Source organism: Drosophila tropicalis, unplaced genomic scaffold (genome assembly GCF_018151085.1).
Source record: "Drosophila tropicalis isolate 14030-0801.00 unplaced genomic scaffold, ASM1815108v1 contig_642, whole genome shotgun sequence".
Taxonomy (NCBI): domain Eukaryota; kingdom Metazoa; phylum Arthropoda; class Insecta; order Diptera; family Drosophilidae; genus Drosophila; species Drosophila tropicalis.
The window spans coordinates 1,959-14,633 of record NW_027173123.1 but is presented as its reverse complement, the minus strand read 5'-3'; the positions used below and the strand labels follow the sequence as shown (position 1 = coordinate 14,633).

The 12,675-nt window shown below is 40.6% G+C and overlaps 1 protein-coding gene across 1 annotated transcript; it reads right to left on the bottom strand.

The window, feature by feature from the left end:
* Nucleotides 1-438: 438 nt before the first annotated feature.
* Nucleotides 439-4,688, bottom strand: LOC137578693 (uncharacterized). The gene is made up of 3 exons (XM_068292263.1): nt 3,904-4,688; nt 629-3,569; nt 439-483 (listed from the first exon to the last, which is right to left on the bottom strand). The coding sequence occupies exons 1-3, from the start codon at nt 4,686-4,688 to the stop codon at nt 439-441; spliced, it is 3,771 nt and encodes a 1,256-aa protein (XP_068148364.1).
* Between the last annotated feature and the right edge of the window lie 7,987 nt (nt 4,689-12,675).

Genomic DNA, 12,675 nt, shown 5'->3' with positions numbered 1-12,675 from the left:
GCCGATTGATGAAGTTTCGGATGCACATTATGCACGATGCAGTGTCCAGAGAGCACGCCAGTTCTATATGCACCGCCCGTATGGTTAGGCAGGTGAAAATAACTCCCCATCTTTTTTTCGCTTCGCCGTCCTACAGCGACCAAGAAAGGCCCGAAGTAGTCGATACCGACGTAAGTGAAGGGACGTTGGTAGGCAGCCAGCCTGGCAATGGGCAAGGGAGCCATTTGCGGTGGATCAGGCATGGCGCTCTCCTTTTACAGCCTTGGCAAGACTTCCGCATGCCTTTGTATAAGACTCGTAGGCGTGGTATGTAAAACATGCCGCGAATCCTGTTAATACACGTCTCATGGGATGTGTGGTGCATTTCCTGATGATACCAGTTCACTATGAGCCGAGTAATGTGGTGCCCATATGGGAGCAGTATTTGGTTTTGGCCGTTTAGGTTTTCTGCTCGCCCTCGGGTACGTAGGAGCTGGTTTTCGTCTAGGAAGATATTCAAACATATGAGTTTAGAATTTGTTTTTAAAGGTTTACCTCTCGTTAAGTTGCGAATTTCTGGGTTGAATTCAGATGACTGCGCATGCCGCAGTAGGAGTGTGCGTGCCTGCTGAATCATCTCGTAAGACACCTCTGTAGGTGGCGATGCCTTTGTTTGTTTTGCTTTCAGTTTCTCAATATAGAGAATAAAACGCGCTAAAGCTCGATATAGCCTGCGCCAGTCGGAAAAATATTCCGTGTTAAGTTTTAGCTCCATCGGCGCATTGTCGATGAAGAGTATGTTGTGCCTGACTTCAGCATTGTTTGGTGGCCCCAAATCATCGCATTTTGGCCACTCGTGTTGATCCTGCAGCAAATAGTCTGGACCGTGTAGCCAAGTTTCATGTTTATTGGCGTTGTGTGTTTTAGTAGCAAGATCTGCAGGGTTAAGGTTGGTTGGAACCCAGTTCCATTGGCTAACGTTTGTGAATTCCAGTATTTCGCCAACGCGGTGCATGACGAATTGCTGAAACTTTCGTGGATCCATACGAAGCCATTTGAGAACAGTCTTTGAGTCGGACCAATAACAACTCGAATTAATTGACAAACTTGGATTGCGTTGGATTCGGTTACTCAGCTTTGCTCCGATCACTGCGGCCTGCAGTTCCATCCTTGGTATAGATAGTGGACTCAACGGTGCCACTTTCGCCTTGGAGGCCACGAAGCTGAGGTAGGTTCTTTTCTCCTGGCGTATCCGAAGGTAGCAGACTGCTGCGTATGCCAATTCGCTGGCGTCAACAAACGTGTGTAACTGGACATCATGGACTTGATCGCTGCTGTCGAAGTAACATCTCGGGATGGTCAATCCGGCGATTGTTGTAAGGATCCGTTTCCATCGTATCCATTTGGGTAACAATGCGTCGGGCAAACCAGTGTCCCAGCCAATGCCGCTTCTCCAGACTTCTTGCAGTAGGATTTTGAGCTCTATTGTAAAGCATGAGATGAAGCCGAGTGGGTCGTACATTGACATAAGTACTTGCAAGAGCTCGCGTTTGGTTGGTGTTTTGTCGCTGTCCAAAACGTTGCGCTTCAACCTGGCGAACTTGCAGATGAATGTGAATACGTCGGAGTTCGGCACCCAGTATAAGCCGAGTACCTTTTCCGTGGCGGTAATTTCGACAGCTTCGGGGAGCAGCGAATCGCTCTTTAGTATTCGAAGGACCTTCTTTGAGTTCGAAGACCAATTGCGTATGTGGAAACCACCTGCTGCATGGATATCTCTGACTTGAGTTGCGATGTTTCCGACTTCCACGTAGTCGTCGCCACTGTATATAAAATCATCCACGTAGTGGTAGTCCTTCACGGCTTGTGCTGCTTGAGGGTACTGTTGGCAGAATCGATCTGCATTTTTGTCGCGAATAAAGTGTGCAATGCAGGGTGCGCAATTGATTCCGAAAGTAAGCGCTTCCATAACATAGACGTTAGGCTCTTGCCTCTCGGATTTGCTGTCGAACCACAGAAACCTTTGCGCATGGGTGTCTGCTGGTTTCACTCGGATCTGGTGGAACATCTCGGCAATATCGCCACAGATCGCCACTCGTCCCACTCGGAATGAGAGCAAGAGGTCAAACAGGGAGTTGAGGAGATCTGGGCCACTCCAGATGTAGTCATTCAGGGCCTTGCCGCCAGATTGGGCGGCTGCGTCCCATACAAGCCGGACCTTCTCTGGTTTATTTGGATTTTTAGTTATGAAGGTTGGTAGATACCATGTCCGTCTGTTTGGTGCAGCTATTTCCTCCGGCGTCAGCATGCGAGCATAGCCCTTTTCGACGAGGTTCTCGATTTGCTTGGTGATTTGCTCCTTCAACTGTGGTTGTCGGGAAAATTGCTTTTGTAGGCATTTAAGCCGTTTTAGTGCGTTTGCGTAGCTATCAGGTAATGAAATTTCAGGGTCTTTCCACATTAGGCCGACCTCGTACCTGCCATTCTTAAGGGAGGTAGTAGATTCAAGTCTGGTTAAAGCTTGAGTTTCTTCTGGTGATGATAGCGGTTTTGCTGTGGTAGCGTCTAATGAGAACGCTTGTTTGATGATCTCATGTAGCTTAGCGTCTGCGTCCCTGCATCCACACATGTGAACGCTCACATTAGCTCTAGTAGCCCTTGATCGCGTGGAGCTTTGTAGTGCCCATCCCAGTCGCGTCTTTGACGCTATTGGTTGGTGCCATGCCCCCTCTTTGATTTTAAGGGGTACGGCGAGGTTCCAGTTATTTGTGCCGATTAGGATGCTTGGGCGTGCGTTGGTGTATGATGCTATCGGTAGTCCCGCTAGGTGGGGGAATTCTTTGGCGAGAGCCCTTATGTCGATAGACTGTACAGGTAGATCCAGGGTATCTACACTGTGAACCTCTTCCAAGTAGAATTGATTGCCATTATGTGGATTGGCAACCGTAAGCGTGACACGTTCCGATGCATTTTCTTCGCGTGTTGTATCGTTGGTCCATTTTAGGCACAGTGGATCTGGAACGCCTTTTAAGCCGAGCTGCTTAAAGACCTTGTTGTCGATGAGCGTTAGTGCCGATCCCTCATCTAGAAATGCAAAAGTGTTAGTGACTTTCGTTTTATTGATGATTTGTATTGGAATGACACGGAAATATGTTGAGCCAGACTCTCTGGATCGCTGGGTGTGCTTGCCCTCCGGCGTATGCACGTTGGTGACCATAGCTGGCCTGTTTGGGCTGCTGGATTTCGCAGCCTCTGGTATTGGCTGCATCTCGTGGATCAATGGGTGATGTTTGCTTCGGCAGCCTCGTATGCCGCAAACCTTCTCACGTTGGCACTTTTGGTGATGACGGTTTAGGCATTGTTGGCAGAGCTTGTGATTTTTCAGAAAAGAAAACTTTTGTTGATGTGGCGTGGCTTTGAACGATGGGCAGCTGTGTATTTTGTGCCCAGGTTCGTTACATACGACGCACGTAATTTCCTTGACCTGCTCTTCAGGTGCCTCTGTGTGATGATTTAGGCTTCCGCTCTTCTTATGGTAAAGCGGTGATGTTACCTGGCTTGCTGCTTCAGCTATGTCGTAGATCCATTTGCTAAAAGATTCCATTGATGGTATCTTAGTGTCTTTGGGAAACATTGCCCACTGCAGCTTCAGTTGTGTGGGGAGTTTCTCTTGTAGCTCTTGTACGAGCATTGGGTTCTGCATGTAACCTGTGAGTCCACATGCTTCCATCGTTGAGTAGATGTTTCGTACACACAGTGCGTATTCGATAAGTGGTTCAAGCTTATCTTTTATTGCGGGTAGTTGCCGCGTTTTTTCCAGTAAGTTGTGCAAAATATGCTCTGGCCGACCGAAACACATACGTAATGTTTGTATGATTTCAGGGACCATTGCGGGTAAAAGGAGTTTGGATTGAACTAACTCACGTGCTTTTCCCTTTTAGGCTAGCTTGCAGCCGCATAAGATTTTCTGCATTCGTATACCCAGCGATTTCCGTACTTGTCTGAAAACTACTGTAGAATAGAGGCCAGTTCTGAGGATTGCCATCAAATGTTGGAAGCTCTTTCGGTATCGCTTGACGGGCTGCAAGTTGTGCCGCGCTTGGCATTGCTGTGTTTAGGTCTACGTCCATTCGCACTTTATTTTCTGGATAGTACGATGCAGCCCTGTTTTGAGTATTCGTAAAATTCCAGGGTGCCATCGGCGTAGCACTTAGGTGCGGTTGTTCGCGTGTCGTAGCACGCGTGTTGTTTGAGGTTAGGAACGGCAGCTGCGGTGCCTCGTGATCGTAATGCCACGTGTCACGCACAGCTGAGTGTGTGACTATCGCTTTTTGTTTGGCAGAAGTAAAAATAGGAACAGCTGTCTTAGCTGTGTCCTGGAATATTTTTGGAGGGCATAGTCCAAAGTCCCGATCCGGTTCTTGTAGCGGCCCCGTTGGTTTTGCTGGTGACGAAAGAGCCTGAGGTTCGCCTGCTCGTGTGGTATTTCCGAGGTTCTGCAATGCGTTGCTCAATATGGTTGTGATGACTTCCGTTGACACGTTGACGCAGTCGCAGTTCCAGCTGTTCTCAGATTTCTCGTCTATTACTCCAGCGCAGTCGAAATGATACCAGGAACAGCATCGATTGCATTGCACCATGCGGTCACTGTCTTCCTGCATGCATTTCTTGCAATGATATATTCCACTTGATAAGTCTTTTGTTGCCATGGTTTACCAATGAGTTTATACTTTTAAGCGACGTTGATTAGTTACGTGACCTATGTATGTAGGTCGTAAACGGTTGACCGTTGAGGTTATGTATGTATCACAATTTAGTGATTGGTTATGCAATCATCGAGGTTAACCTCTATATGATTTACTTGTAGAACCGTGGGTTGACCCGTCGAGGTGAGTTAAATAATTAACCTTTTCGGTTCCTTTATTGGTTTACCACTGTTAGATTAATATATAGAATTAATCTGTAGAATTAACTTATGTAATTAATTCATGGCATAGGCCATTTATAGAATTAATTATAGAATTAATTCCTGGCATAATTTATAGAATTAATTATAGAATTAATTCCTGGCATAATTTATAGAATTGTTGAGTTTGGGGCTAAGGTTCGATGTTTTAGCGGGCCCACAAGAAACAATTCACTTTCACGTGATACTTCATTTATTTCTTCCACGTGTTTTCTTATGCTAATGGTAGGCTAAGTGGGTGTGTGTATGGTGAGCGAGCGAGTCGGTAGTTGAGCCGCTATAAATTAATCGCCCTTACTCGCGGTTGTAACCAAACTGTTCTGTCCGCCGCTTAGTAACAAGCATAGAACCTAACATGTAAGCTTAAAGCGCAAGATGCAACGGTTAATTTCCCAGCACGTAGGCTGGCGCTTAAGTATAAGTATGAAAATGAAAGAGAATGAGTGATATGGGTTAACCCATTGGTGGCTGCGTCGGGTCTGCTGGGCAGTCAGTGGATTTCGGCGGCAACATTACTATCAACAATTTTCTGATCAGACTCTGCTAGACACCTTGGATGCTGATAAACGCCAGTTGCCGAACTCATCCCGTTAGTACAACGTTAATTTCTATAAGAGTGTTTGTATTTAATATGTTTGTAACTTTTAATCAACTTCATGACTTCACTAGCGATTTCTGCACTGATATGTGACAAGTCACTCTTGATTCCTAATTTGTTCTGTTCGGCACTGCTTTAAAATTCCTTAAACAACTCAGCACAAGATCCATTCGCCCTAAACATTCATTTCATTTCTCTTGATGCTCGCAAACTATGTACCTTTCTTTGTAACAACCCAATTGAGGTCATTTCCCATTTATTAACAATGTTTCGTGTTGGGAATACATATTTATTATAATGGTCTTAGTAATAATCGAAGCGAGAGAACGATTGCGAGTGCTTTTTTGAATCAACGCGCCTGCGTGTCGTTCTGTCTCGCTCACTATCCACTGCACGATTGCCATAATTATGGACGCTGACACTTCATTTCCTACATACACCTTATGGGGTCGGAAACGTCTCTTTCTGTGCGTTACCATCATCTGAGGCCGCAAACCCATTAGAAACATTCATTATCAGATTGACCAATAGCTTAAAAAAAACCTCTTGCCTTTTATTACACTTCATTGTCAATGTGGAAGAAGTCATCGCTTTGATCAGAGGAACTGACCAGACACCATACAGCTCCCTTCTGTTAAGAGCCATCAGGAACAAAATCGTAGGTAGAGCTAATGACCCCTTAAAACTATCCAATACTGCACTCATCTGGGATGACATCAAGGCTAATCTCATCCAGCATTATGGTAGCAAGAAAAGCGAAGCTATGCTTATTCGCGATTTACAAAACTTTCCCGATAGCTTGTCATTAAATCAACTATTTTATAGTATTTTGAAAATTAGATCCCAATTGACAGACATTTTACAAAACACAAATCAAAACTCAACCCACAAACCAAAATTATACAACGAGATATGCTTGAATACCTTTTTAATTAATCTCCGAGAACCCCTTAAAACTTTAAGGTAAATGTTTACTATTACTACTCGAGATTTCAGTGTTGAAAAGTGGAAAAATCGGGTAAAAGCTAGATTTCAGTGTTGTCAAACGCTATTTTTTATTTGGCGCGCTGTTTGACTGCCCTGGTAGCCAAATATTTTAATCTAAACTCAAAAGTCGAGGAATATTCGGCTGCTCTGGCAGCCGAATATTGTATTCTAAACTATATTTGTTCTATAAAATCAAGAAATATTGTAAACTCAACAATATTTTCGTTTGTTGAGAATAGTGCGAAAGATTCAAAAAGCCCGCGTATTCAGTATCCAAAATTCGGCATTTGGCAACACCATCTCAAAATTGAACAGCTTTTTTTAGCCGGAAACAGCTACTTTTAGCTATAGTCCCGCCAAAAATATTAATTTTCTTTTGTTAATTACTCAAAAACTACGAAATAAATCGCCAAGGCGCACCTGAGGTCGTGCTCGTGGAATTTTTCTCTTTCGTTTGATACCAAAATTATGTAGTTTAAGCGCGTTTTGGGCCCGAGTAGTAATAGTAAACATTTACCAACTTTAATAAAATCAAAAAACCCACAAAATATCAAGGAAGCCTATGAACATTGTCGTGTCGAAAAGACCTTCTATTCGCAAAAAACCAAATACTAGCCAAAAGTTTCGAGCACAGGTAACACCATTCTTACGCCCCCAAAACATAAGAAATCAACCAAACAACAACCCCCTATTCTAACAATAGAAGCCAGTTATTTAGAAATAGCAGTCCTCGGTAGATGAGTTGTCCAAGTGACCCAGTTATTTGGGCAACTGAACAACCAGGACCCCGGGTTCGAATCCCAGGCTAGTGTATGGATGTAGTTTTTCGTCTAAGCCGAAGGCCTTAGTTGCCAGTGCTTGTAAAATATAGTTAGGTTGATAGTTTACAACTATATCCTATACTTATAACAATAACAATATTTAGAAATAATTTAACCATTTCTCAGCCTAACATTAAAAACCAGGCTAATAATAACTACCATAATAGAAATTCAACTGTAAATCCTTTCAATTTAACAGGCCCAACTAGGAACTAATCAGATCAGACAATCTTCAACTGAACTTTGTAATATTAATGACGCAGGAAATTTTTTCGAAACTGCCTCCGAGAACCAACAGGGTACTTAACAAAAAAAATCACACGGATCGACACTCCCTTTTATATGGATTAATTCCGTTACAACTCAACCCACAAAATTCTTAATAGATACAGGTTCCACAAATTCATTTGTAAGCCCAACCATAGTAAGCAATGTCGATCCCAAAACTCTTGATAACCCTATAACTGTACAGTCAGTGCAGTATTTGATATTTCTCCCAGCGTATTCTAAACACATTTTCCGCAGCTATTTTCAAAACCCTTTTAAGTTTAATTAGACCCATTAGAAACATTCATTATCAGATTGACCAATAGCTTAAAAAAAACCTCTTGCCTTTTATTACACTGCACCAATGCATCGGACAAACTTGCTGAAGTGAATATTAAGCTAGAAGACGAACTAGAGGTGATCATATTGCTTTCAAGTTTGCCAAAGGAATATGAATACGCCATTTTCATGATAGTCTTCTTTCTTTGGACAGTTTCAGAATCGAATTGCTGGAGGAAGGAGTAGGAAAAGAGTATCCACCCCAGAAAAACAACGGGCGTACCAGGCAAATGTGCGAAAAAGAAGTCTCTGGTGGATATAGAGTGCTATAATTGTGGTCAGCGAGGTCACTATAAGAGGAGTTGGCCAAAGTTTCAGGAAAAGCCATAGGTAAATTGTCAATCACAACATCGATCGTAAACACAGGAAATGCAGATTCGGGAGCAATGGCTCATTAATGTATGTTTGCGAATAATGTTGCGCATGAAGATGTTGGCAGAGGTGATGTGGGTGTGACCGGAAACTAGAAAATGTTTAAAATCCCCAGATGAGCACAAACATTCACAAGTTTGGATATGCGGAGGGACGAATCAATCAGACCAGAGCTACCAAGAAGTTGGCCAAACAGACGTACAAGAACCGGAACGAGAAATACGGCAGGAACGAAAGATCGGTCCTGGAAGGCTACGTTTGATTTGCACCGGCAAGCCAGGACGTCCTAAGAAAATGTATAATGTAGTAAACAAGGTACATGTAAAGGAACTGAATTTGCGACAGACAATTAAGTAAACAATGAAAGGTACTCAATCTTCATTCTGGAAGATTGCTATGCATATGGAATTTGATACTTTATTGCCCAATAAGACATGGACACTGGTAGATTAACTATCATACGAAATACGCGATGGAAGCGTAGAGCGGTATAATTCGCGGCTGGTGGCTAAAGGGTGCTCACAGACATACGGCGTCAATTATACCTACACTGACGAGCAAAACTGTAACACCAGCTTGCATTCTTCGGTTGCGTAGGTCATAACTTTTTCGGAGTTAACCTGGAATAATGATTCTTCTACCATTTGATTTTGTAGCTATTTAACTACCTTATCCAAAAGTTTGAAGTCATTTGGTCACCCAGGCTAGAAATGGTAAGCAAAATGTAAGGAAAAGCCAAATGTTACAGTTTTGCACTCTCTTAGTTTTTAGATAACAATTTTTTTTTTTTTTTTTTTTTTAAAAGGGTATCAAGTGTTTTTAAAATTTTTGTTGTATAAAATATTCAATTCGACATATGTTAAGAGCATCAAGAAATAAAATTTCAGTAGATTAGCCCCTATAATGTCCTTTGGTAGTGTCTTAACTTTATCAAGCCAAAAGATGGAAATTCTTATTTAATTACTGGAATTTTTTTTTTAAATTTTATTTTTATTTATTTATGCCAACATAAAATCCATTTTCTGATTTTATAATATTGGTTCCTGTTTAAATATTGGTCCAAATAGTGTTAAAAACTTGATTTATAAACGCCAGGACCTATGTTTTACCCCGTTTGAAGGGGTGTTTTTCCTGGAGTTTTTTAAAATATTATAATTTTTTTATAAAATATTATTACTTTAACAGTTTTCCCTCAGAGAGGAACTAAAATTCGATCGACACTTCAGTATTGTGACTAGAGTTAATAATAGAAGCGTGTCTGCACTGATAGTTTGTTTAAAAATATAAAAATTGGCACCAAAACGACCCTTACTGCCGATCTAAGTTAGTTCACATTAAGAAAAACGATTAATTTAAGTAGTTTGAGGGCATATTACCTTAGTTCAATTTGCTTGATGCCTTTTTTTTTTATCAGAATATCGTTGCGCCAGAAGAATACTTTAAGCAAGAAATAGCGACAGAGATTTAGGTATTAGTTACGGCCGTATTATTAAAGTGTGGATCGAATTTTAGTTCCTCTCTGAGGGAAAACTGTTAAAGTAATAATATTTTATAAAAAAATTATAATATTTTAAAAAACTCCAGGAAAAACACCCCTTCAAACGGGGTAAAACATAGGTCCTGGCGTTTATAAATCAAGTTTTTAACACTATTTGGACCAATATTTAAACAGGAACCAATATTATAAAATCAGAAAATGGATTTTATGTTGGCATAAATAAATAAAAATAAAATTTAAAAAAAAATTCCAGTAATTAAATAAGAATTTCCATCTTTTGGCTTGATAAAGTTAAGACACTACCAAAGGACATTATAGGGGCTAATCTACTGAAATTTTATTTCTTGATGCTCTTAACATATGTCGAATTGAATATTTTATACAACAAAAATTTTAAAAACACTTGATACCCTTTAAAAAAAAAAAAAATTATTATCTAAAAACTAAGAGAGTGCAAAACTGTAACATTTGGCTTTTCCTTACATTTTGCTTACCATTTCTAGCCTGGGTGACCAAATGACTTCAAACTTTTGGATAAGGTAGTTAAATAGCTACAAAATCAAATGGTAGAAGAATCATTATTCCAGGTTAACTCCGAAAAGAGTTATGACCTACGCAACCGAAGAATGCAAGCTGGTGTTACAGTTTTGCTCGTCAGTGTATATTTTCTCAACAGTGTGTCGCTACTGTGTCGACCTTACTAAAAGGCAGAACCAGGGATATGTGGACAAGGCAAATTCACATTATAATTTACATTAAACATTATATAAGCACAACTGACGACACGCCCATCTTTGTTAAATCATATCGATAACCCTACGCCTTAAAGAAAGAAGTAAAAGACCAAACAGACTCATTGCTAAAGGAAAACCATAATTAATGAAGCAAGTAAGTCGATTCGTCGACTTGGGTATACCATACACCATGTAAAACAAATATTTCAAATTTCGAAAACCAAATGTTTTTCTATTAAATTGTTTTTACATGTCTTATACTATGTGCTATCTCGCTCACTCTACGAACACATGAGCACTCTAGCGCCGCCACTAGCCAACGGCCAATTCTGGCCATGTGGACCGCTTAGTAAAATACGTTCATACTCATATTTTGCATGTTTCTAGTCCGATTTCAAAAAAATTTGGTAGTTTGATAGAAATAGATAAGAATAATTAGTCTGCCGAATTTGAATGCGATAGTCAAAAAAATACAGGAGGAAATCGGTTTTTTCTAAATTATGGAGGCTGAAGTGGGCGTGGCAAAATGTGAAAATATATAAATCCTCCGCGCATACTAAGCCAGCATACATACTAAATTTGGTGACTCTAGCTTTGTTAGTTTTTGATAAAATCAGTTCTGTTTAATTTGCGGGGGCGGAAGTGGGCGTGGCAAAATGTTTAAATAGCCAATATCTGCGCGTATATTAAGCTAGTCTACATACCAAATTTAATGTCGGTAGCTATCATAGTTTTTAAGGAAATCAGTTTTATGTAAATTCCGGGGGCGGAAGGGGGCGTGGCAAAAAGTTTAAACAATTAGTTTCTGCGCGCAAACTAAACGAGCATATAAACCAAATTTGATGTCTCTAGCTATTATACTTTTTAAGAAAAACAGTTTTGTGTGATTCCAGGGGGCGTGGCAAAAAGTTTGAACAATTAATTTTTGCGCGCTAACTAATCGGGTATACAAACTAAATTTGATGTCTCTAGCTGTCATACTTTTTAAGAAAAACAGTTTTATGTGATTCCTGGGGGCGTAGGGGGCGTGGCCGAAATTCCAATTAACTCTGTACATGTGCATAATACACGAGTATACATACCAAATTTGGTGGCTCTAGCTCTTATAGTCTCCGAGATCTGCGTGTTCATACAGACGGACGGACGGACGGACGGACGGACGGACAGACGGACATGGTTGATCCTGATCAAGAATATAGATACTTTATAGGGTCGGAGAAGCTTCCTTCTGCCTGTTACATACATTTTGGCGACTTTAATATACCATTTCACCCTATGGGTGTATGGTATAAAACAGTTATTCGCCTTGGAGCGCCCCTGTTTGGGTAGCTTCAAAAAAAATCGAACTCCCCTGAAACGCAGAAATGGAGATTAGTTTTAGATTATCGTGAACTTAACGAAAAAACAATTTCAGACCGTTATCCAATTTCAAATATAAATGAGATTTTTAGACCAACTTGGTAAATCTAATTACTTCTCAACTCTTGATTTAGCTAGTGGATTTCACCAGATTGAAATGAACCAAACAGATAGGAGCAAAACAGCTTTTACAGTCGAAGGTGGCCACTTGGAATTCATCCGTATGCCGTTCGGGATAAAAAATGCACCTGCGACGTTTCAAAGAGTAATGGACCATTTCCTTGGAAATCTAGTAGGTTCCATTTGCTTAGTATACCTAGACGACATTATAATTTTTTCACTATCTCTACAAAAACACCTGATAGATATAAAGCAAGTATTTGATAGACTCAGATCCGCTAATCTTAAGCTACAAATCGCAAAATCTGACTTCCTTCGGAGAGAGGTTAATTTTCTAGGTCATATTGTAACTCAAGATGGTGTCAAACCTAACCCAAATAAGATAAAATCCATTCAGGAGTTCCCTATCCCAAAAAACAGGAGACAAATTAAATCATTTCTTGTTCCCCTTGGTTATTATAGAAAATTTATTAAAGACTTTGCCCGCATAACAAAGCCATTAACACAACAATTAAAAAGGAACAAAAGCAGTAACGATTGATGAATACTGTAAAACTTTTTAAATTCTGTAAAACATTACTTTGCAATAATCCAATATTGACCTACCCAAACTTTAAAGAACGCTTTATATTAAC